General features: G+C 38.4%; 1 protein-coding gene across 1 annotated transcript in view; it reads right to left on the reverse strand.

The window, feature by feature from the left end:
* Window positions 1-26960, reverse strand: part of PCOLCE2 (procollagen C-endopeptidase enhancer 2) — a 78821-nt gene that overhangs the window by 13221 nt on the left and 38640 nt on the right. The window contains exons 3-5 of the mRNA XM_053599552.1: window positions 12330-12585; window positions 9338-9462; window positions 1431-1567 (exon numbers count right to left, since the gene is read on the reverse strand). Coding sequence (XP_053455527.1) covers window positions 1431-1567; window positions 9338-9462; window positions 12330-12585 — 518 coding nt within the window. The remainder of the gene's footprint in view (window positions 1-1430; window positions 1568-9337; window positions 9463-12329; window positions 12586-26960) is intronic.

Genomic DNA, 26960 nt, shown 5'->3' on the forward strand with positions numbered 1-26960 from the left:
TGGGACTACAGGTGCCTGCCACAATGCCCAGCATTTTTGTTGTTGTTGTTGCAGTTGTCATTGTTATTTAGCAGGCCCGGGCTAGGTTCGAACACGTGGCCTTGGTGTATGTGGCGGGCGCCCTCCCCACTGAGCTACAGGTGCCGCCCAGGGATAACTATATTAATCAAGATGGTAGTTTCATCCAAGTTTTGCTATTATTGTTAAATTTTTACCATTACTATTAAACAATGGCTAAAAAATCTTGTTTGGATAATTCTATTTAAAAATTAATTTAAGAGTAGAAAAAATTCCCTAATTCTTTCTGCAACTGTCTTATCAGCTATTTAATGCTTGTATTAAGTTTCCTTTTTTAATTATTATACTGAGAATTCTATGTCATTCCTTGTTAAATCTGTTTGATCATTTCTGAAAGTTTCTTGTTTCTCTGTCATACTTTCAATAGCCTGCCCTTTGTAGGCTCAGTGTATTTTGAATGAATTTGTTTAAGCATACTTATTTTATATTCTGTGTCTCACAATTTTAATATATATAACCTCTGTGGGTCTATTATACTGTTCATTTCTACTGACTCTGTTTATCTTGGCTCTTCCTTTTTGTTTGGGAGCTTATGTTCTTTGAAACTTTATAGAGATTCTTAAAGTTTAAATTAAGATGCAGTCTTCCCATCAAGATTTAGATTTTCATCTGTCAGCTCCTCCAGACACTATCAACTTGGAAACTTTAAATAAAATTCTTGACCTCTTTTTTTTTTTTTTTGGATAGTTAAGTCGTGTAAATTCTAACCCCCAATCATATGTGGGTTTATTTTTGTTTAGAAAGTCTCATCAGAGACTGTCCTCCCCTTCACCAAAAGCCAAGGCAAAACAACCAATTTTCATTATTATTTCCAGGTTTCTCTGGAGGTGAATCCTCCAGTGAAACCACCCCTGGTACATTCTCCAGTGACTGAATCCTCACTATCAGCCCCCGGGGTTTGATCAGAATTTTTCACTCTACTCTGATGCTGATCTCACCCTTGCCTGGCAGTGAAGTGTCCCAGCATCTGGTTCAGCCTCTAGCCCTGGGGCATCACCAACTGCTTTCGTTTATCCAGTAGGCTGTCCAGGTCTCTTTACACTCTTTTTTTTTTTTCTTGCAGTTTTGGCCAGGGCGGGCTTGAACCTGCACCCCCAGTATATGGGGCTGGTGCCCTACTCCTTGCATTACAGGTGCCGCCCTCTCTTTACACTCCTGTTAATGTTGCCTTAGCTTCTAGGTTGGGTGCTTTTTGTTAGCAGTGCTATATGGGAATTCTACTTTTATGGAACCCAACATTTTGTTAGCAAAACAGCAACATAAAATCTTCCAGAAAATAAATGTAATTGGAAGACTTAATGAGAAACACATTTAAACTCTAAAATGTTAATGACTTAAATACTGCTACTTACGCAGGTGGACTATCACCACAATACTTTCCAATTCTTTTAGCGTCGTTGACTTCCCCGCCATTAAACACAGCCACATAATCATATCGGCAGTAGTTATCTCGCTCAACATCAAACTTTTCAAACTTTAGTTCTATAAGCTTTAGAGAAAGCAAAACATTAGAAGTGTCAAAATGGCATAGTGGAATAACCTCTCATGAAATTCTTTCTTTCCTCAGATTTATAGAACATCATAATTTTCCTTTTAAAAAAAGTGTTTTTTCTGTTCAAATAATTTTTTTCTTGTTGCATATTAATTATTTAGTTAACAAAATTGTGGTTCTTTTGCTTTCATTTGTAATCATTCCAAAAGATCCTCTCAAACTCAGATTAACCCTAGTTAGGATCTTAAACTTAGGAGCGCAGATCAACCGTAGTTAGGATCTTAACTTAGACCTACAAAAGTATGGGACCACTATGTAACTCTAGAAATCCACATTAAACTGTCATTGGTTCTGGAGACCTATTTTACAGCATGGCAGCTATAGTTAATAATAATGTATAAAATACTTGATAATTGCTAAATGTATAATCTTAAATGTTCTCACCACACAAACACACACACATATATATGTAGTATACAAAGATAACTATATGAGGTGATATGTCAATTGCCTTGATTGTGGTAATTTCAAAATATATGTGTATATTGAAACATCAAAATTGTACACTGTAATATACAGTTTTTGTGAACCGATATGGTTTGGATGTTGGCCCCTCTAAATTTCATGTTGAAATTTGATCTCCAGGGCGATGCTTGTGGCTTAGTGAGTAGGGCACCGGCCCCAAGAGTGGTGGGTTCAAACCCAGCCCTGGCCAAACAGCAACAAAAAAACAGCCAGGAGTTGTGGCGGGCACCTGTAGTCCCAGCTATGTGGGAGGCTGAGGCAAAAGAATCGCCTAAGCCCAAGAGCTGGAGGGTGCTATAAGCTGTGGCACTCTACCCAGGATGACAAACAAACTCTGTCTCTAAAAAAAAAAAAAAAAGAAAAAAGAAATTTGATCTCCAATATTGGAGGTGGGGCCTAGTGGGAGGTGTTTGAGCCATCAGGGCTGACACTTCTAGAATGACTTGGTGGAACTGGCGCCATGGCTCACACCTGTAATCCAAGCACTCTGGGAGGCCAAAGTGGGTGGATTACATGAGCTAATGAGTTCATAATCTCCCTGAGCCAGAGCCAGACCTCCTGTCTAAAAAAAGAATAGCTGGGCCTTGTGGCGACCGCCTGTAGTCCCAGATACTCAGTAGGCTGAGCCAAGAGAATCACTTGAGCCCAAGAGTTTGAGGTTGCTATGAGCTATGATGCCATGGCACTCTCCTGAGGGTGAAAAAATGAGACTCTGTCTCAAAAAAAAAAAAAAAGATAATAATGACTTGGTGCTTTCTCTGTGGTAATGAGTGAATTCTTGCTTAATTGGTTCATGTGAGAGCTAGTTGTTTAAAAGAGCCTAAAGCTTCTTCCTCTCTCTCACTCCTACCTTGCCATGTGACACACCTGCTCCCTCTTCCCTTTCTGTCTGGATTGGAAACTCCTCCAAGCCCTGACCAGAAGCACCATGCTTCTTGTACAGGCTGCAGAACTGTGAGCCAAATAAGCCTTTATACAATGTGTAAGTCTTTATACATTACCCAGTCTCACATATTCTCTTGACAGCAATACAAAATGCACTAACACATCAACTATACCTCAATAAAGTTGGGGGAAAAAAGAGAAAAATACAGAGAAAAAAGACTATAATTGGATAGTTGGGTGTGTTTTGGAGTGGGAGAGGGGGCTTTAGAAAGATACTACACCATGATCAAGTGGACTTCATTATAAAACCAGGAATGTAAGGATGGTTCAATACACACAAATCAATAAATGTGATACATTATCACATAAACAGAATTAAGGACAAAAAAATTCTGGGGGCACAGTGGCTCATGCCTTTAATCCTACCAGTCTGGGAGGCCACAGTAAGAGGATCAGTTGAAGCCAGGAGTTTGAGACCAGCCTAGACAACAGAGCAAGACTTCTTCTCTTGCTCAGCATGGTGTTACATGGCTACTTCCAGTTACTCAGGAGGCTAAGGTAGAAGACTGCTTGAGCCCAAGAGTTCGAGGCTGCAGTGAGCTATGGTCATAGAATTGCACTCCAGCCTGCATGATAGAGCAACACCTCATCTATAATATTAAAAAAACAAAACCCATATCATCATCTTAATAGATATTGAAAAAGTATTTGATAAAATGCAGCATATCTTCAGGGTAATAACTCTCAACAAACCAGGCATAAAAGGAACATATCTCATAATAAGGAAACCATAAATGACAGCCCCACAACTAAGAGGTTACTTAATAGGGAAAAGTTGAAAGAATTCCCCCTAAGAATTGGAATAAGACAAAGATGCCGAAGTTCACCACTCTCATTAGACATAGTACTGAACATCTTTGTCAAAGCAAGCTGGTAAGAACAAAAATTAAAGGACTCCAAATTAGAAAACAGGAAGTCAAATTATCCTTGGTTACTGATGATATGGTCTATAACTAGAAAACCCTAAGGATACCACCAACATACTTTTAGATTTGATAAATTGAGTGCAGCAGAGTTTCAGCATACAAAATCTGTAGCTTTTCTATACACCAATAACGATCACCCAAGAACTAAATCAAGAAGGCAGTCCCATTTACAATAGCTATGAGAAAAAAAAAAACCCTACGAATATATTTTTCCTGGTGGTCTAGTGGTTATGAAAATAATAATAATGACAACAATTTTCGAAGGAATATATTTAACCAAGGAAGTGAAATAATCTACACAAGGAAAACTATAAAATATTGAAATAAATTAGAGATAACACAAAAAACATCCATGCTCATCAATTGCAAGAATTAATATCATTTAAATGTTCATAGCAATCTATAGATTCAATTTGATCTCTATCGAAAAACCAACATCATTTTTCAAAGAAATAGGAAAAACTATCCTAGAAATTCATGTGGAACCATAAAAGAGCCTGAATAGAGAAAGCAATCTTAAGCAAAAAGAACAAAGTTGGAGGCATCATTCCAGCTGACTAATTTGCTGGACTTCAAATTATACTACAAGGCTGTAGTAACCAAAGCAGCACAGTACTGGTATAAAAATAGATCAGTGGAACAAGATAAAGAATCAAGAAATAAAGCCACATATTTATAGTGAACTGATCTTTGACAACGTCAACAAGAACATACACTGAGGAAAGGACATTCTCTTTAATAAACTGTGCTAAGAAAATTGGATAGCCACATGTAGAAAGATGAAACTAGAGTCCTACACTCACCATATAATATATAAAAATCAACTGAACACAGATTAGAACTTTAATGTAAGACCTGAAAATATAAAATTAGTAGAAGAAAACCTAGGGAAAATTACTATGGATCTGATTAACATCCAGAATTTATAAAGAACTCAAACAACTCAATAACGCCCCTCCCACTAATCCCATTTAAAAGTGGACAAAGGATGGTGGGTGCCCATAGCTGCTTGGGAGGCTGAGGCAAGAGAATCACTTAAGCCGAAGAGTTTGAGGGAATTTGAGGTTGCTGTGAGCTGTGATGTCACAGCACTCTACTGAAGGCAACAGACTGAGATTCTCTCTCTAAAAAAAAAAAAAAGTGGACAAAAAACATGAATAGACATTTTTCAAAAGAAAATAAAATGGCCAAAAGACATATGAAAAAAATGCTCCGCCTGTAGTCCCAGCTACTCGGGAGGCTGAGGCAAGAGAATCGCTTAAGCCCAGGAGTTGGAGGTTGCTGTGAGCTGTGTGAGGCCACGGCACTCTACCGAGGGCCATAAAGTGAGACTCTGTCTCTACAAAAAAAAAAAAAAAATGCTCAAAAATCACTAATCATCCACATAAATGCAAATTAAATCCACAAAAGCATATCATCTTACACTAGTCAGAATGGCTATTAATGAAAAGACAAATAAAAAGATGTTGGTGAGGATAAGGAGAAAAGAGAACTCTTACACACTGTGGGAGGGATCTAAATTAGTACAACCTTTCTGGAAAACAGTATGGAGATTTTGCAAAGATATAAAACGAACTACCCTTTGATGGGGAAGCCCACTAGTAGGTATCTACCCAAAGGAAAAGAAATCAATATATTAAAAAAGATACCTGCACTCCTATTTTTATCACAGCACAATTTGCAATAGCAAAGATATTCAACCAACCTAAATATACATCATGGATGATTGGCTAAAGAAAATTCGTACACACACACACACACAAAATGGAGTACTATTCAGCCACACACAAAAAAAACAAAATCCTGTCTTTTGTAGCAACATAGATGAAACTGGAGACCATTATCTTTTTTTTTTTGTAGAGACAGAGTTTCACTTTATGGCCCTCAGTAGAGTGCCATGGCATCATACAGCTCACAGCAACCTCCAACTCCTGGGCTTAAGCGATTCTCTTGCCTCAGCCTCCCGAGTAGCTGGGACTACAGGCGGAGACCATTATCTTAATGAAATAAACACAGAAAGACAAATACTGCATGTTCTCAGTTACAAGTGTGAGCTAAATTATGCTTACACACGGAAGCAAAGTGTGGAATGTTAGACAATGGAGACTAGGAGAGGTAGAAGAGTTTATAATATGCATTGTTCCCGTGATGGTTGCACTAAAGGCCTTGACTTCACCACAGTGCAATATATACCAAGGTAGCAATAGTGAACTTGTACTCCCGAATATATACAAATAAAAAATAAACAAATAAAGAAATTAAATTAAAACAAAGAAAAATCAGATACCTAAATGTCCAGCAAGAGCAGATTATTTAATGGAACTTCCATACAAGGAACACATAGGTAACATTAAATAGTATATCATAGAAAAATATTAACATGAATAAAATCTTCATGGTCTGTGCTAAAGAAAAGGGAAGATTAGAATATATATATAACATTCTTATGAATTTAGTATTTTATATACATATTACGCATATATAAATATTACGCATTCATTAAGAATGTTTTTAAAAGTATTGTCTAAGATACCCCTAGATTAGTTGGGGTGTGGTGTGCCCATACATGTATGTGGAGTGAGATGAGTGGACAGAGCTGTTACCCTTTCGAGGGAGAGAGACTGACATTCCAGTCACATGCAACAGAGTCAAATTTTTAGGACCAGAGATTCAGGGAGGTTGGAACTGACTACAATACCTTCTTGATGTGTTTTAAAGCCTACTTGGGAGGTGGTTGATTTTTGAAGAGGTTGTATAGAAATGGACATACAAAGTCACTGTTAGAATTTTTAGGTATTTCTTAAGTTTTTTTTTTTGCACTAGCACCAGTAATATTGTCCTAAACTATTCAAGTGAATAGACGACCAAGCATTATTTAATAGCCAGCCAAGCATTATTTAATAGGCGGCCAAGCATTCCCCTTACAAGTAGATTTTGTAAGAGCACCTCCAATGTGTGAATCAAAGGAAATCATACTGGGCTTATTAATACCCAGGACGGCTGGTAGTCACTCTTGCTGGGGAGCAAGTGAGTGAGAACCCTCCCTGCTACTTCAGGGAAGATAATGGACATTAAATCCTGTTACATAATAGGTATTAATTCCTATTAGCTAACTCAGACACACTAATAAAAGCAACATCTCAGATGACACAACAAATCAGATGAACATAATTGCCACACATCTACCTATTTACTTACCTTTAAAAAAGTCAGCACCAGTGATGGGTGAATAATGGCTTTTTTATACCGTAAAGTGTATCAGACTCCTTCCCTCTTTGGGTCCAGGGACCTCTCACTAGTTATTAACAAAATGCTTTCCAGGTTATTAATAAATTGACTAGACTTTTTCTACTTAGAAATTAGTCACATAAAAACTTTTTGGAGAGAAGATAAAAAAATAAGATAATAAATAAGAGGAAAAGGAAAAGTTGTGATAAAATGTGGAGGCAATTCTTTAATAAAAGAAAATTCCCATAGACTTACATAGAATCTATTTAGGACTTAATTCTCTTATTATATTTTCTCCTCTGGGAAGAGCTGCCAGCAATTTTAAATACTACTAAAATTAGTATGTTAATGATTAAAAACTCAAATTCACTAAGGCTAAAGATCACACTAAAAAAATAAAACTCAACTTTCAATATATATAATCAAAAGGAAGAACAATGGAAAAGAGATGCTGAACTGTAATCTTCAAGTATAATTAAGTTGGATTTAGTCAAATATATTTATAAATGTTATAAAGAGACAATGACCAATATAGTTTTTCAAGACCTATGTAATGATTTAAATGTTTCAGAAATGTAATTTTAAATGTTATTTTAAACTATAAAATGTTCTATAGATTTAAAGAATCTTCCATTAAATAGATGACAATATTTTTCTTTTTAAAAATTGAGTTTTGGAATTATGATCAAACAGTGTATGTGTATAGATGTATGAGTATATGTGTATGTGTATGTATGTTAAAATCACTAACTTGCATAGTATATTGGCCTAAATAATTTTCTGTTAAAAAATACTACAAATATATGGCAAATAGTATTTGTGCAAGCTATATGAAAGATCAATTTAGAAAAGTTTAACAGTATCATAATGTTTACCTCATACTGTCTGGATTAAAGTATATAGTGTTTGTAATAATAGTAAATTCTTTTTTTTTTTTGTAGAGACAGAGTCTCACTTTATGGCCCTCGGTAGAGTGCCGTGGCCTCACACAGCTCACAGCAACCTCCAACTCCTGGGATTAAGCGATTCTCTTGCCTCAGCCTCCCGAGTAGCTGGGACTACAGGCGCCCGCCACAATGCTCGGCTATTTTTTTGTTGCAGTTTGGCCGGGGCCGGGTTTGAACCCGCCACCCTCAGTATATGGGGCAGGCGCCCTACCGACTGAGCCACAGGCGCCGCCCAATAATAGTAAATTCTTATAAGGTTATTCTAAAATGTCCACAAAGTGGACATTTGCATCTAGTCTATGCCAAGTTCTATCCTGTGATTAATATCTGAAAGTGGTTTCCTTTTTGGGAACCACTTTCTTTCATATATGTAATCACAAACTAATATACTAGAAAACTTGACCTCTGTTGATTATTTTAGAGCAAAGGATAAAGCTTTTCTGTGGGGGGACTTGAATATTTTTTAATTAATTTTTTGGACCCAGAGTCTCACTCAGTCACCCTGTGTAGAGTGCTGTCACATCATAGCTCACAGCAACCTCAAACTCTTGGGCTTGAACAATCCTCTTGGCTCAGCCTCCTGAGTAGCTGGGGGATTACAGGCACCTGCCACTATACCCAGCTAGTTAACAATTTTTATTTTAAACCACAACCAAAAACACCCTAAAGCAGACCAGCATTTACATCAGACATCTTGTTTTTTTAAAGAGATGATGTGGCTGGCTTTCGCTCACTGGCTTTGTTGAAGTGATGCACACAGGCTTTTTGATTTGGTGACTACGATGACTATTATCAGAACGCAAAGGGTTTGCTAAGTGAAAAAACGGTAACCTGAAATGTATACATACCTGGCAATTCCCATCCTCCCACAGTTAGTCTCTGCCCCTTGTAACATCTGCTACTGGGTTAAACAATCTTATGTGGGATTTGCTTATCATTTATATTTTTAGAAACTGTTTGGAAAATTATAATTCCATAGTAGGAAATTAAATCTATGACTTTGCAAGTCAAATAGTCTAAAGTGCAAATTTAACCTGGGTCTTCATGTGAGGAAACTGTGTCCAGAGGCCTTCCTGTCACTGTATCCTTAGCTCTCAAATAAGCTCCACAACCCGGGGAGGCTCCAGAGAGCTGGCCCCCCACACTGTCTGGGAAAGTCACACACACAAGCATCTGCTCGTTTGCAAGAACCTCACCTGATTCTTCGGGGCTATAATGTGCCACACACAAGTGACTCCTGCAGGGTAATCCCGGTCTGGCCAGTTGGGAGTTTTAAAGGAGCCAGAAGGTCTTTCAAGGCGTCCTCCACAGTACTGATCCCCTGAAGATATTAAATATGGGGAAAAAGCCCACAAGTTTACATCCTGATACAAGTCACAGCAATACAACCATGCAGAACATAGAGAATGTGGAACATTCAGTGGCAGTACAGTAAATAATGGCAAAGGCAGAAAAAAAATTCCCCTTTAAAAAATGGTTGGACACACACAAAATGAACTGTCTCTATGTTACTTCACATATCACATCAACACAAGAGAGGGAAGAAGCGGATTTAGAGCCAGGAACTCTTCTTTTTTTCTTTCTTAACTGTTTCTTTTTCTTTTCTTTTTCAAATATAAAAAAATGTAGGGGGTACATGTGGTTTTTGTTATGTGGGTGAATTGTATCATGTTAGAGTCAGGGCCCTCAGTACCTGTCACCAGAATAGGGCACACTGTACTCAATGGGTAGATTCGTATTCCTCTTCCCTCTTCTACCCTCCTCCCTTCCTAGTTTCCAAGGTCCCTGCCTGCTCTTCATGATGCTATATTTCCTTCCTTTAGCCCCCACTGATAAGTAGGAACATGTGGTATCTGTTTTTCCATTTCTGAGATTCTTCACTTAGGATATTGGTCTCCAGTTCCATCTAAGTTTCTGCAAAAGACATTATTTCCTTCCTCTTTAAGGCTGAGTAGTACACCATGGTATATATGTGTGAGGGTATGTATATACATACACAAAGGGTGCCCAAAAAGTACACATATTTTAAGAAAGGTAAAAGCTGTACTAAAATTGTAATACTCAACATATACCAATAACATGTTACCCTGTATGTTGTATCTTATATCTCTTGTAACTGCAGAAGCCAAATGTGACTTGAGTATCATAATTTTAATAGTTTTTTTCTTTTCTTAACATATGTGTACATATTTTTGGCACTCTCTGTGTATAGACATACCACATTTTCCTTCCACTCTTCAGATGATGGGCACTTACGCTGGTTTCATATTTTTGCAATTGTGAATTGTGCTGCAATAAACATTCACGTGCAGGTGTCTTTTTGATAAAATGACTTCTTTTCCTTTGGGTAGATATCCAGCAGTGAGATTGCTGGATCAAATGGTGAGTCTACTTTTAGTTTTTTGAGGAATCTCCATATTAGTTGTACAAGGGGATCTTCCCATTCCCAGCATATAAACATTCCCTTTCACTGCAACTGTATCAACATCTATTGCTTTTTGACTTTTTTAATAATGGCAGTTATGACAAGGAAAAGGTGGGTTTCATCATGGTTTTAATTTGCATTTCCCTGATCTCTGAGCATTTTCCATATTTTTTTTAGCCAGTTGATCATCTACTTTTAAGAAAAGTTTGTTCATGTCTTTTGTCCATTTTTTGATGGGGCTATTTGGTTTGTCTCACTGATTTGTTTAAATTCTTTGTAGATTGTAGATAGTAGCTTTTTGTCAGATAATTAATCACGTTTATTGTTTTTGTTGCTATATTGGTTGCTGGGGTCTTACTCATAAACTCTTTGCCTAGGTCAATATACCGAAGAGTTTTTCCTATATTTTCTTCTAGAATTTTTATGGTGTCGGGTCTTACATGTAAGTCTTTAATCCATCTTGAGTTAACTTTTGTATATGGTGAAAGACAAGGATTCACTTTTATTCTTCCACATGTGGCTGTCAAATTTCCCAGCACCATTCATTGAGTAGGGCATCCTTTCTGCAGTGTATGTATTTGTCAGTTTTGTCAAAAATCAGATGATCATAGCTATATGATCTTATTTCTGGATTCTCTGTTACATTAGTCTGTGTGTCTACCTTTATAGCAGTACCATGCTGTTTTGGTTACTGCAGTCTTGTGGTATACTTTGAAGTCAGGTAATGTGATGCCTGTAGATTTTTTTTTTTTTTTAACTAAAGATTGCTTTGGCTATTGGGGGGTCTTTTTTGGTTCCACATGAAGTTTAAGATTATTTTTTCTAAGGACATGATACCAAATTTTGGTGGGAATTACATTGAATCTATGTTGCACTATAGTCTAAACCATGAGCAGATTAGGGAGTGCCTTAGGTGAAAGACTGCAAACTTGTAAAGATTGTCCTCTATACTTACCTTTCTATTTATTTATTTGTTTTTTAGAGACAGAGTCTCACTTTATCACCCTGGGTAGAGTGCCCTGGCATCACAGCTGACAGCAACCTCCAACTCCTGGGCTTAGGTGATTCTCTTGCCTCAGCCTCCTGAGTAACTGGGACTACAGGCACCAGCCACAATGCCCAGCTATTTTTTTGTTGCAGTTTGGCCAGGGCTGGGTTCGAACCCACCACCCTTGGTATATGGGGCTGGCGCCCTACCCACTGAGCCACAGGTACCTCCCCAACTCTATACTTACCTTTCAAGGGTAGAGGTTTCTACCCTTGTGGGCTCACAAGTACTGACATGAAAATATCCCAAGACATATTTTAAGTTATAAAATAACAAGAATATATAACCCTACTTATATTTTTAAAAGCTTTTGTAAAAGCCAATAAATATAATTAAGCACATCTAAAAAGGTAGAGAAACCACTGGCCATGGCTATTTCTGGTGAGGAGACTACAAAGGGGTTCAGGGATATATTTGTATATCTGTATGTGGATTTATGTCTGCAAACTCCACATTTTTGGTCTGTATATTTCCATATTTGAATTTACAAGAATGTATATGGACTTAAATAAAGCGAATGACTTTTTAATGACTTTTTAATGGTCTCTTGATGGTTTGATGGCATTCACTAGCTCTCTGAGAAGAACTGCTATTAAGCTTTAGATTAAAGATGTAAATATATATGAGGTGTCAAGATAGTATCTGACACACAATAGGTGTTCAATAACCGTGAGCTGTCATTACAGTTGTTATTGCCATTATATGGAAATGATACCTCTTTCATTTGGTTCAGCAGCGGAGAACATGGCCATGAAGCCATTCCCAGCTGTGTTGGCATCAGAAATCATCTGCACCATCATCTTGTTGCCACTGGACACAAGGGCTCCAGGCCGGAATGTGCCACAGAAGCGCCCAATGCGCTGGCCATTGGTGTGGCCATTGTACACGTCCACAAAGTCATAGCGGCACAAGTTATCACTCTCCAGGTCGATGAATCGGAAATTAAGAACGACCACTTTTCCTTCTGGAACCTGCCGAGAAAAGAATCAATTAGAAAACTGTGTCATGGGAGGAGGCGGAGCAAGATGGCAGCCGAGTAACAGCTTCCTTGCATCTGGGCACCGTGAGTCTGGGGAGATAGGACTCCAGGCATCTCTGGCTGGTGGGAACTGCCTATCATCACTCCTATGAAGATACAGGGAGTCAGCGAGAGACTTCTGGACCCCAAGAGGAGGACTAAAACAGTGGAAAACCGGCAAGTGGTCGCGTGTGTTCAATCCGTCTAAACCCGCCCACAACTGTAAGTTCAGTAGCAGCGAGACTGCAAACCAGAAAGGCCTTACCTGTGAACTGTTTTGATGTCCTTGGACTTGGCACTGAGTTGAACTGCCTTGGGGAAGGCCTGAGCGGGAGTGCGGAGAACTTTGGCCGTTGTCTAGGGCCCCAGTCTGAGCCGCTGAGCCAGACGGAGCTAATAGTGTTTGGCGGTGGGTCACACGGATCCATTGTCAGTGATCTGCCCTGGCAAGCTCCGCCCTCAGGGTCGCAGAGCTAGAAACGGGTGGGAGCTGGTAACCCAGCAACCAAGTAGTCTAAGGGTGGGGTTTGAGCTGCCTTGCAGCCCTAACACTCAGGGGCAAAGTGAGACCGGTTTTGGCACAGTGGGTAAGTGGATAGCCACCTCAGCAGCGATTCCAGCGAGAAAGCTGGGAAAGCTTCCGCTCAGCAAGTTTACAAGTTCAAAGTGCCTTTTAAGTAGGCTGAAGAGAGATTTAGGGTGTCTACCTGCTGGGGTTTGAGAAATCAGCAGCCTCCAGTCGTATCAGAACTGTGACTAACATCTCATACCCCAGAAGACCACGTGTTGCCCAGACAATATTCAATAACATATACAAACTGCTTTGTTTTTGGTTGTGTATTTTTTTATTTTTTTTTTTGTTTGGTTGTTTCTTTTGTTTGTTTATTTTGACGTTGCTGATGTTCTTTTGTTTTTTTAATTTCAATCTTTTCCACACAGATCCCTTTTTCTTTCTCAATTTTCCTAGTTCAATTATAATTTCCCATTGCTGCCTTTTTTAATAACTTCAACTTCATTTTTGCTAGTGTTTCTACCGATATAATTTGGTTTTTCACCCAATTTTATCCCTGTAAAGTTTTCTGTTTGCTTCTTTTGGTTTGATTTATAGCATTTTTGTCTTTCCTCTCTACTTGGTGGAGGTGGGGTACTGTGTCTGATCAGGTTAGCAAAGAGCTGCTGACCTCAAGGGAACCACGCAACTGGGCACCCCCAGAAGGTGGGGTTTTTTAAGGTTGTGTCAAAGTACCCTACTGTACACCTATATTGCCTTGTCTCCCTCTTTCTGTGCCTCTCTTCTTTTTGTCAATATTCCTTATACCCACCCCCTCTCCTTTCTCTATCTTTCTTTTTTTCTTATCACTCGGTCCTCCTTTCTTTCATCCCCTTTTTTTGCTCTTCAACCTTCTCACCCTTCTGGTCCTGTAACCCTTAGTCCACAGGCACAAGAACTTAAAGAGCGAGAGGAAGTGAAAGGAAAATTAGGGCAAGGAAACAGATAAAAGAAATCACTCATGAGGAAGAATCAGCAGAAAACTCCAGGCAACATGAAGAACCAGTCTAGAACAACCCCACCAAGGGACCATGAGGTAGCTACTGCAGATGATTCCACCAGTATAGAAATGTTAGGAATGACAGAAAGGGAATTTAGAATACACATGTTGAAAACAATGAAAGAAATGATGGAAACAATGAAGGAAATTGCTGATAAAGTGGAAAATAACCAAAAGGAAATCCAAAAACAGAATCAAATAAGAGATGAATGATATGAAGAATATAAAAAGGATATAGCAGACCTGAAGGAACTGAAACAGTCAATTAGGGAACTTAAGGATACAATGGAAAGTATCAGCAACAAGTTAGACCATGCAGAAGAAAGAATTTCAGAGGTAGAAGACAAAGTTCTTGAGATAACTCAGACAGTAAAAGAGGCAGAAAAGAAGAGAGAGAAAGCAGAACGTTCACTGTCAGAATTATGGGACTTTATGAAGCGTTCCAACATACGAGTTATAGGAATTCCAGAAGGGGAAGAAGAATGCCCCAGAGGAATGGAAGCCATACTAGAGAATATTATAAAAGAAAATTTCCCAAACATCACCAAAGAGTCTGACACACTGCTTTCAGAGGGATATCGGACCCCGGGTCGCCTCAACTCTAACCGAGCTTCTCCAAGACACATTGTGATGAACCTGTCCAAAGTCAAGACAAAAGAAAAGATTCTGCAAGCTGCCAGGAGTAAGCGCCAGTTGACCTACAGGGGCAAATCCATCAGAGTTACCGCAGACTTCTCTAATGAAACTTTCCAAGCAAGAAGACAATGGTCATCTACCTTTAATCTACTTAAACAGAACAATTTTCAGCCCAGAATTCTGTACCCTGCTAAGCTAAGCTTCAAAATTGACGGAGAAATCAAATCATTTACGGATATACAAACATTGAGGAAATTTGCCACAACAAAACCAGCTCTACAGGAAATACTTCAACCTGTTCTGCACACTGACCACCACAATAGATCAGCAGCAAAGTAAGAACTCAGAAATCAAAGAACAGAACCTAACCTCCACACTGATGCAAAAGATAAAACTAAGCAATGGACTCTCACCAAATAAGATGAATAGAATACTACCACACTTATCAATTACCTCAATAAATGTTAATGGCTTGAATTCCCCACTGAAGAGACATAGATTGGCTGACTGGATTAAAAAACACAAGCCATCCATTTGTTGTCTGCAAGAAACACACCTGCCTTCAAAAGACAAATTAAAGCTCCGAGTCAAGGGTTGGAAGACAATTTTTCAGGCGAATGGAATTCAGAAGAAAAGAGGAGTTGCAATCTTATTTTCGGATACATGTGGATTTAAAGCAACTAAAGTCAAAAAAGACAAAGATGGTCACTTTATATTGGTCAAGGGAAAACTACAACAAGAAGACATTTCAATTCTAAATATTTATGCACCCAATTTAAATGCTCCCAGATTCTTGAAGCAGACCTTACTCAGTCTGAGCAATATGATATCTGATAATACCATCATAACAGGGGACTTTAACACTCCTCTTACAGAGCTGGACAGATCCTCTAAACAGAAATTAAACAAAGATGTAAGAGATTTAAATGAGACCCTAGAACATCTATGCTTGATAGACGCATATAGAACACTCCACCCCAAAGATAAAGAATATACATTCTTCTCATCACCCCATGGAACATTCTCCAAAATTGATCATATCCTGGGACACAAAACAAATATCAACAGAATCAAAAGAATTGAAATTTTACCTTGTATCTTTTCAGACCATAAGGCACTAAAGGTGGAACTCAACTCTAACAAAAATGCTCGACCCCACCCAAAGGCATGGAAACTAAACAATCTTCTGTTGAATAACAGATGGGTGAAGGAAGAAATAAAACAGGAAATCATTAACTTCCTTGAGCATAACAACAATGAAGACACAAGCTACCAAAACCTGTGGGATACTGCAAAAGCAGTTTTGAGAGGAAAATTCATCGCTTTAGATGCCTATATTCGAAAAACAGAAAGAGAGCACATCAACAATCTCACAAGAGATCTTATGGAATTGGAAAAAGAAGAACAATCTAAGCCTAAACTCAGTAGAAGAAAAGAAATATCCAAAATCAAATCAGAGATCAATGAAATTGAAAACAAAAGAATCATTCAGAAAATTAATGAAACAAGGAGTTGGTTTTTTGAAAAAATAAATAAAATAGATAAACCATTGGCCAGACTAACCAGAAATAGAAAAGTAAAATCTCTAATAACCTCAATCAGATACGATAAAGGGGAAATAACAACTGATCCCACAGAGATACAAGAGATCATCTCTGAATACTACCAGAAACTCTATGCCCAGAAATTTGATAATGTGAAGGAAATGGATCAATATTTGGAATCACACCCTTTCCCTAGACTTAGCCAGGATGAAATAGACCTCCTGAACAGACCAATTTCAAGCACTGAGATCAGAGAAACAATAAAAAAGCTTCCAACTAAAAAATGCCCTGGTCCAGATGGCTTCACTCCAGAATTCTATCAAACCTTCGAGGAAGAGCTTATTCCTGTACTGCAGAAATTATTCCAAAAAACTGAGGAAGAAGGAATCTTCCCTAACACATTCTATGAAGCAAACATCACCCTGATACCAAAACCAGGAAAAGACCCAAACAAAAAGGAAAATTTCAGACCAATCTCACTCATGAATATAGATGGAAAAATTCTCAACAAAATCCTAGCCAATAGATTACAGCTTATCATCAAAAAAGTCATTCATCATGATCAAGTAGGCTTCATCCCAGGGATGCAAGGCTGGTTTAACATACGCAAGTCCATAAACGTTATCCACCATATTAACAGAGGCAAAAATAAAGATCACATGATCCTCTCAATAGATGCAGAAAAAGCATTTGATAAAATCCAGCATCCTTTTCTAATGAGAACACTGAAGAGTATAGGCATAGGTGGCACATTTCTAAAACTGATTGAAGCTATCTATGACAAACCCACAGCCAATATTTTACTGAATGGAGTAAAACTGAAAGCTTTTCCTCTTAGAACTGGAACCTGACAAGGTTGTCCTCTGTCACCTTTACTATTCAACATAGTGCTGGAAGTTCTAGCCAATACAATTAGGCAAGACAAGGAAATAAAGGGAATCCAAATGGGAGCAGAGGAGGTCAAACTCTCCCTCTTTGCTGATGACATGATCTTATACTTAGAGAACCCCAAAGACTCAACCACAAGACTCCTAGAAGTCATCAAAAAATACAGTAATGTTTCAGGATATAAAATCAATGTCCACAAGTCAGTAGCCTTTGTATACACCAATAACAGTCAAGATGAGAAGCTAATTAAGGACACAACTCCCTTCACCATAGTTTCAAAGAAAATGAAATACCTAGGAATATACCTAACGAAGGAGGTGAAGGACCTCTATAAAGAAAACTATGAAATCCTCAGAAAGGAAATAGCAGAGGATATTAACAAATGGAAGAACATACCATGCTCATGGATGGGAAGAATCAACATTGTTAAAATGTCTATACTTCCCAAAGCTATCTACCTATTCAATGCCATTCCTATCAAAGTACCTACATCGTACTTTCAAGATTTGGAAAAAATGATTCTGCGTTTTGTATGGAACCGGAAAAATCCCCGTATAGCTAAGGCAGTTCTTAGTAACAAAAATAAAGCTGGGGGCATCAGCATACCAGATTTTAGTCTGTACTACAAAGCCATAGTGGTCAAGACAGCATGGTACTGGCACAAAAACAGAGACCTAGACACTTGGAATTGAATTGAACACCAAGAAATGAAACTAACATCTTACAAACACCTAATCTTTGATAAACCAAACAAGAACTTACCTTGGGGGAAAGACTCCCTATTCAATAAATGGTGTTGGGAGAACTGGATGTCTACATGTAAAAGACTGAAACTGGACCCACACCTTTCCCCACTCACAAAAATTGATTCAAGATGGATAAAGGACTTAAATTTAAGGCATGAAACAATAAAAATCCTCAAAGAAAGCATAGGAAAAACACTGGAAGATATTGGCCTGGGGGAAGACTTCATGAAGACTGCCATGGCAATTGCAACAACAACAAAAATAAACAAATGGGACTTCATTAAACTGAAAAGCTTCTGTACAGCTAAGGAGACAATAACCAAAGCAAAGAGACAACCTACACAATGGGAAAGGATATTTGCATATTTTCAATCAGACAAAAGCTTGATAACCAGGATCTATAGAGAACTCAAATTAATCCACATGAAAAAAGCCAACAATCCCTTATATCAATGGGCAAGTGACATGAATAGAACTTTCTCTAAAGATGACAGACGAATGGCTAACAAACACATGAAAAAATGTTCATCATCTCTATATATTAGAGAAATGCAAATCAAAACAACCCTGAGATATCATCTAACCCCAGTGAGAATGGCCCACATCACAAAATCTCAAAACTGCAGATGCTGGCGTGGATGTGGAGAGAAGGGAACACTTTGACACTGCTGGTGGGACTGCAAACTAGTACAACCTTTCTGGAAGGAAGTATGGAGAAACCTCAAAGCACTCAACCTAGACCTCCCATTTGATCCTGCAATCCCATTACTGGGCATCTACCCAGAAGGAAAAAAATCCTTTTATCATAAGGACACTTGTACTAGACTGTTTATTGCAGCTCAATTTACCATTGCCAAAATGTGGAAACAGCCTAAATGCCCACCAACCCAGGAATGGATTAACAAGCTGTGGTATATGTATACCATGGAATACTATTCAGCTATTAAAAAAAATGGAGACTTTACATCCTTCGTATTAACCTGGATGGAAGTGGAAGACATTATTCTTAGTAAAGCATCACAAGAATGGAGAAGCATGAATCCTATGTACTCAATCTTGATATGAGGACAATTAATGACAATTAAGTTTATGGGGGGGGAAGCAGAAAGAGGGATGGAGGGAGGAGGGTGGGGCCTTAGTGTGTGTCACACTTTATGGGGGCAAGACATGATTGCAAGAGGGACTTTACCTAACAATTGCAATCAGTGTAACTGGCTTATTGTACCCTCAATGAATCCCCAACAATAAAAAAAAAAAAAAAAAAAAAGAAAACTGTGTCATGGGCGGCGCCTGTGGCTCAAAGGGGTAGGGCGCCAGTCCTATATGCCGGAGGTGGTGGGTTCAAACCCAGCCCAAGCCAGAAACTGCAAAAAAAAAAAAAAAATATATATATATATATATATAAAGAAAACTGTGTCATGAAAACAACATCTGAGGCCTTTATCTCCAGCCATTGCTAAAGTGAGCAGATAAAAGTATAATATCCCAGAAGATGCTTTTGGATCTGAATTCTGAACTAAGCTAAGGAAAATATAAGCATTTATTCTGTTTTTTGACAAATTCTATACTTCTCTAGTGTACAAAGTCTTATTTCTTAAGAACTTTTTTTCAGCGAAATATTAAATTAGTCTTTTCAATTGATAAGTCACTGCTTACAAAGAATACCAGTCCCAACTGGACCTGAACCATATTTGTGTATTTTAAAACACTATGGCACCCATAGATATTACTTGGCAAAGAAACATTCTAAAATAACACCGCTTGTGAACAATAATTTAATAGAATAACCTCAGTACCTGTACAGAGAATGTTTCTTTGAAGTTAAAATGAAGGGTTTATATGGCAATTGTGTGGTTAATTTGTAGATAATCCAATTTGGGTCCTGAAAAATCTGGATCAACTGTCTATACTGATTAAACGTAACTGAGTAATCATCTCTTCTTAAAGTCACTGAGCTTTCTGTTTGTTTTCAGGCAGTCTTGAAACACAATGATGAAAAAGGTAAGGTTTCACTTTTTTGGTCATAGCTATATGACTTTATTTCCAGATTTTCCGTTACTTTAGTCTATGTGTGCACCTTTATACCAGTACCAGGCTGTTTTGGTTACTGCAGTTTTGTGGTATAATTTGAAGTCAGGTATTTTCTTCACCATAATTTCCCCTGATAAAATTCTTATGCTTCCTGTCTTGTTCTCTGACTAGATAGGGAGAAAATGGCTACAGAAGCATTTGGAAGGATGATCAGGCTTCAAAAACCTCATTTCCTTCCCAGTTCACACCACCTGTTAACTTTTTCAAGTTGTTTGGTCATAAAGTTGAACACATACACACATACCATAGCAAAAACTGTAATGGGGTAGTCCCATAAAGGGGGATATTTTGGCTTTGCCATGGTTGCCTTCTAACTGGCAGAAGCTTATCTGAATGGTGTGAATATCAGAAGCTCCAAAGCCACAGCCTAAGAAGCCGATAGGAGAAAAAGCAATTTAATTTTTAAACACTATCCCTGAGATCTCTGTTGTATAACTTCCCTGATTTTTTGTTGTTTTTTCTTGCATGCAACTTGTATTTGTATTTGTCCCATGATCAGAAACTATGATGTCACCAGCAATGAATCAGTGAAAAATCCCTGAAAGCAATTTCAAACTAGATTGATTTGTTTCGACTTAGCATAAATAATGACTATGTGTGTAATCTACCCAAATTTACATATAAAGAGCAATTCAAAGCTATGAAACTTGGTGAAATCACCCACACAGTGAATATAGATAAAAAAGGAAAGAGGTCTAGGTTAGAGGCCTGGAACATTCCAATGTCATCAGGTCTGTGAGATTGAGTTAGTCAGTAGGAGACAACTGTGTGGTGTCCAGAAACCAATGAGAAGAGTGTGTCAGAGAGGAAGGAAGGGTCAACTGAGTTATGTGCTGCTGCTGAGCTGAGAAACACGAAGACTGAGAAAGACCACTGGATTTAACAGCACATAAGTTCAGCAACCAGAGAATGCTGGTAACTCTGACAGAGCTGTCTTGGTGGTGCAGCAGAGACAAAACCTGGTAAGAGAAGGATCAGGAGAAGATGAGCTGAGAGGAATTAGGGATAATGAATATAGACAAGCCTTTCAAGGAATTTTTCTGTAATGATAAACAGAGTAATAGGGGGCTATCTGGAAGGGGAGGAAGGTCAAGGCAGTGGGTTTACAACGGGCTGTACCATGTTTGCATGCTGATGGGAAGGATTCTGCCGAGGGGGCAAAACTGATGATGGGAGAGAGAAGGAGAATCACTGGAGAGATGTCCTTGGGCAGGCCAAGGTGTATCTGATTTAAGGCACAGACAGAGGAGTTGGCCTTAGTAGAAACACGGACTCCTCTGGTTCAGCCCAGTGAGGGGGCTGGGAAGGCAGATGCGCAGGTAGGTTAGTTGATGAAGTGGACTGAGCATATGGAATTTATTTCTGATTGTTTTTCTTTTCTTGATGAAATAGGAAACAAGGTCATTAGCAGCAAGTGTGGAAGAGAGGGGAGCTATTGGGAGTCTGAGAACAGAGGAGAAAGTGTGTAAATGGATTAAAGAAAGCAAGACTACCACAGTGCTGAGGGCCCACTTGAGAGAAATGAATTAAATCTAAGACCTCTCTGCATGGTTGTAATATTTGCTTTTGTTTGTTTGTGGTTTTCTCCTCGTCACTTTCAGCTCCTTGGGTAGAGGTTCAGGACAGCTAGAGACCTGGATTTAAGCAGTGGGGGGCAAGGTGGGGTTTGCTAAGTAAGAGCTGTAGCTGGAGAGAAGGGCAAGAGAGTGAAAGATACAGGCAAGGGAGTGACCATAACAATGCACCGGGAATCCAAACTGGGAAGGATGGAATTCAGGACCTGGTGGGGTGAGGCAGTAACAATCTAGCCTGTGGTGGAGGCAAGACTCAAATAACAATGCAAATGAGAAGCCAAGGAAAGCTGAGTGCATTGGAGGAGAGATTAAAGATCCAAGAGAATCATCCACATGGCTATTGTAGTTCCTTATGATGACAAAGCGTGTTGAGGACAATGACAGTGAGGCAGGAGCTAAAATGAGCAAGAAATGAGGAAGACTACCCAGGGTCTTTAGATGACTGCAACAAGAAGGGTAGAGGGCGGCATAGTCTTGTTTCCTGGGTGAGTTCTTGCTTCTTGACACTACTTAAAACGTTCTATTGACTCTTTCCTACAGTCAGGTGCTGAAATAAACTACGGGCCTTGGATGCTCATTCTCAGTGGAGTAAATGATTTGTTCCCCAAAGTCACTTGCCTGCTCCCACTGCAATGAAAGGCTGGAGTTTCTCCAAAAATGAGACACAACTATGTTCAGCCACAGAAACCAGGTTACATCATTGCAATTTGAACACATGTTGATCCCAACAACCCTGGTAAAAGTTCTTTGAAAAGAATGATGTGGAGTGATCTGTACCAGTGAAAGTCTCCAGTAACCAGAGACAAATGTCATCTTGCACAAAGGGAAATTCTGTTGCAAATAAGATGCATACTGCTGTAAGCCTTCTCAGTATAACACATCTGTTCTGTGTTTTGTTTTGTTTTTTTAGTTGATATATTTTTTAATAAACAAAGCTATCTATGTTTAATGTCGGGAGCTGATTTAGCAATATTCCTTGTTTTATTTTATCTTATTTTTCATTAATATTAAATCATAGCTGTGTACATTAATGCGATCATGGGGCACCATACACTGATTTTATAAACAGTTTGACACATTTTCATCACACTGGTTAACATAGCCTTCCTGGCATTTTCTTAGTTATTATATTAAGACAATTATATACTACATTTACTAAGTTTCACATGTACACTTGTAAGATGCACCACAGGTGTAATCCCACCAATCACCCTCCCTCTCCCCATCCTCCCCCCTCCCTCCCCTCCTTCCCCATATACTTAGGATATAACTGGGTTATAGCTTTCATGTGAAAGCCATAAATTAGTTTCATAGTAGGGCTGAGTACATTGGATACTTTTTCTTCAATTCTTGAGATACTTTACTAAGAAGAATATGTTCCAGCTCCATCCATGTAAACATGAAAGAGGTAAAGTCTCCATCTTTCTTTAAGGCTGCATAATATTCCATGGTGTACATATACCACAGTTTATTAATCCACTGGTGGATCGATGGGCACTTGGGCTTTTTCCATGAATAGCAATGGTGAACTGGGCTGCAATAAACATTCTGGTACAATTATCTTTATTATAATGTGATTTTTGGTCTTCTGGGTATATACCTAGTAGAGGAATTATAGGATTAAAGGGCAGATCTATTTTTAGATCTCTAAGTGTTCTCCAAACATCTTTCCAAAAGGAATGTGTTAATTTGCATTCCCACCAGCAGTGTAGAAGTGTTCCCTTTTCTCCACATCCACGCCAACATCTCTGGTCTTGGGATTTTGTGATATGGGCTAATCTTACTGGAGTTAGATGGTATCTCAAGGTAGTTTTGATTTGCATTTCTCTGATGATTAAAGATGATGAGCATTTTTTCATATGTCTGTAGGCCGTGTGCCAGTCTTCTTCTGAGAATTTTCTCTTCAAGTCCCTTGCCCAGCCTGAGATGGGATCACTTGTTCTTTTCTTGGTTATACGTTTGAGTTCTCTGTGGATTCTGGTTATTAAACCTTTGCCGGAGACAACCTGCAAATATATTCTCCCATTCTGAGAGCTGTTTGCTTGCTTTATTTACTGTGTTCTTGGCTCTGCAGAAGCTTTTTAGTTTGATCAGGTTCCAGTAGTGTATTTTGAAGCTGCTTCAACTGCCCGGGGAGTCCTCCTCATAAAATACTCGCCCAGACCAATTTCTTCAAGGGTTTTCTCTACACTCACTTCTAGTATTTTTATACTTTCATGTCTTAAGTTTAAATCTTTAATCCAGTGAGAGTCTATCTTAGTTAATGGTGAAAGGTGTGGGTCCAGTTTCAGTCTTCTACAGGTTGCCAGCCAGTTCACCCAGAACCATTTGTTAAATAGGGAATCTTTTCCCCACTGGATGTTTTTAATTGGCTTATCAAAGATCAAAGAACGGTAAGTAGCTGGATTCATCTCTTGGTTCTCTATTCTGTTCCAGACATCTACTTCTCTGCTTTTGTGCCAGTACCATGCTGTTTTGATCACTATGGATTTATAGTACAGTCTCAGGTCTGGTAGCGTGATTCCTCCTGCTTTGTTTTTATTTCTGAGTAATGTCTTGGCTATTCGAGGTTTTTTCTGATTCCATATAAAACGAAGTATTATTTTTTCAAGATCTTTAAAGTATGACAATGGAGCTTTAATAGGGATTGCATTAAAATTGTATATTGCTTTGGGTAGTATGGACATTTTAACGATGTTGATTCTTCCGAGCCATGAGCATGGTTATGTTTTTCCATTTGTTAACATTTTCAGCTATTTCTTTTCTTAGAGTGTCATAGTTCTCTTTATAGAGATCTTTCACATCCTTTGTTAGATAAACTCCCAAATATTTCATCTTCTTTGGCACTACTGTGAACGGAATAGAGTCCTTAACTGTTTTTTCAGCTTGACTATTGTTGGTATATATAAAGGCTACCGATTTATGAATGTTGATTTTGTAACCTGAGACGCTGCTGTATTCCTTGATCACTTTTAAGAGTTTTATAGTAGAATCCCTGGTCTTTTCTAGATATACAATCATATCATCTGTGAAGAGCAAAAGTTTGATCTCTTCTGACCCTATATGGATACCCTTGATCACCTTTTCTTCCCTAATTGCAATGGCTAAGACTTCCATTACAATGTTAAAGAGCAGTAGAGACAATGGACAGCTTTGTCTGGTTCCTGATCTGAGTGGAAATGATTTCAATTTAACTCCATTCAATACAATACTGGCTGTGGGTTTGCTGTAGATGGCCTCTATCAGTTTAAGAAATGTCCCTTCTATACCAATTTTCTTAAGTGTTCTGATCATGAAGGAATGCTGGATATTATCAAAAGCTTTTTCTGCATCAATTGAGAGAATCATATGGTCTTTGTTTTTTAATTTGTTTATGTGCTGAATTATACTTATAGATTTATATATATTAAACCAGCCTTGAGACCCTGGGATAAAACCAACTTGGTCATGATGTATTATTTGTTTGATGTGTTGCTGGATTCTGTTTGTTAGGATCTTGTTGAATATTTTTGCATCTATATTCATTAGTGATATTGGTCTATAATTTTCTTTTCTTGTTGGGTCTTTTCTTGCTTTGGGGATCAGGGTGATGTTTGCTTCATAGAATGTGTTGGGTAGTCTTCCTTCTTTTTCTACATTTTGGAACAGGTTGAGTAATGTAGGTACTAGTTCCTCTTTAAAGGTTTGGTAGAATTATGACGTGAAGCCGTCTGGTCCCGGACTTTTCTTTTTAGGAAGATCTAGTATGAATGATGCTATTTCAGAACTTGATATTGGCCTGTTCAACATTTCCACTTGATTCTGGCTAAGTCTTGGAAGGTATCGTGCTTCCAAGTATTGGTGAATTTCCTTCAGATTTTCATATTTCTGAGAATACAATTTCTTGTAATATTCATTAAGGATTTTTTTGAATTTCTGAGGAGTCTGTTGTTATTTCGTCTTTGTCGTTTCTGATTGATGAAATTAGAGATTTTACTCTTTTTTTTTTTTTTGTAGAGACAGAGTCTCAGGTAGAGTGCCATGACGTCACACGGCTCACAGCAACCTCTAACTCTTGGGCTTACGAGATTCTCTTGCCTCAGCCTCCCAAGCAGCTGGGACTACAGGCGCCTGCCACAACACCCAGCTATTTTTTTGTTGCAGTTTGGCCGGGGCTGGGTTTGAACCCGCCACCTTCGGCATATGGGGCTAGCGCCCTACTCACTGAGCCACAGGCACCACCCGAGATTTTACTCTTTTTTTCCAGGTTAGGTTAGCCAAAGGTTTATCTATTTTATTGACCTTTTCAAAAACCGACTTTTTGATTTATTGATCTGTTGTATAATTCTTTTGTTTTCAATTTCATTTAATTCTGCTCTAATTTTGGTTATTTCTTTTCTTCTACTGGGTTTGGGGTTGGAATGTTCTTCCTTTTCCAGTTGCTTGAGATGTCCCATTAAGTTGTTCACTTCCTCTCTTTCCGTTCTCTTGAGGAAGGCTTGCAGTGCTATAAATTTCCCTCTTAGAACTGCCTTTGCGCTATCCCAGAGGTTCTGATAATTCGTGTCTTCATTGTCGTTTTGCTCCAAAAATTTGGTAATTTCCTTCTTGATCTCATCTCTGACCCGGCTATCATTCAGCGTAAGGTTATTTAATTCCCATGTTTTTGTATGAGTATGCAGGTTCCTGTTGTTACTGAGTTCAACTTTTATTCCATGGTGGTCCAAGAGGATGCAAGGAATAATTTTTATTCCTTTCAATTTACTGAGGTTAGACTTGTCACCTAAGATGTGATCGATTTTGGAGTATGTTCCGTGGGCTGATGAGAAGTATGTGTATTCAGTTTTGTTGGGATGAAATGTTCTGTAGATGTCTGCTAAATCCAAATGTTGGATGGTTAGGTTTAAATCTAAAATTTCTTTGCTCAGCTTCTTATTGGAGGATCTATCCAACACTGCCAAAGGAGTGTTGAAATCTCCGACTATTATGGAGCTGGAGGAAATCAAGTTGCTCATGTTTGTTAGAGTTTCTCTTATAAATTGAGGCGCATTCTGGTTGGGTGCATAAATATTTATAATTGAAATCTCATCATATTGAGTATTACCCTTAACAAATATGAAGTGGCCATTCTTATCCTTCCTTACTTTTGTTGGTTTAAAGCCTATTGTGTCTGCAAATAGAATTGCAACACCTGCTTTTTTCTGGCTACCATTTGCCTGAAATATGGACGACCATCCTTTCACCCTGAGTCTATATTTATCTTTTTAGGTAAGATGTGACTCTTGTATGCAGCAAATATCTGGCCTAAGTTTTTGTATCC

The sequence above is a fragment of the Nycticebus coucang genome, chromosome 8, assembly GCF_027406575.1.
Source record: "Nycticebus coucang isolate mNycCou1 chromosome 8, mNycCou1.pri, whole genome shotgun sequence".
Lineage (NCBI taxonomy): Eukaryota > Metazoa > Chordata > Mammalia > Primates > Lorisidae > Nycticebus > Nycticebus coucang.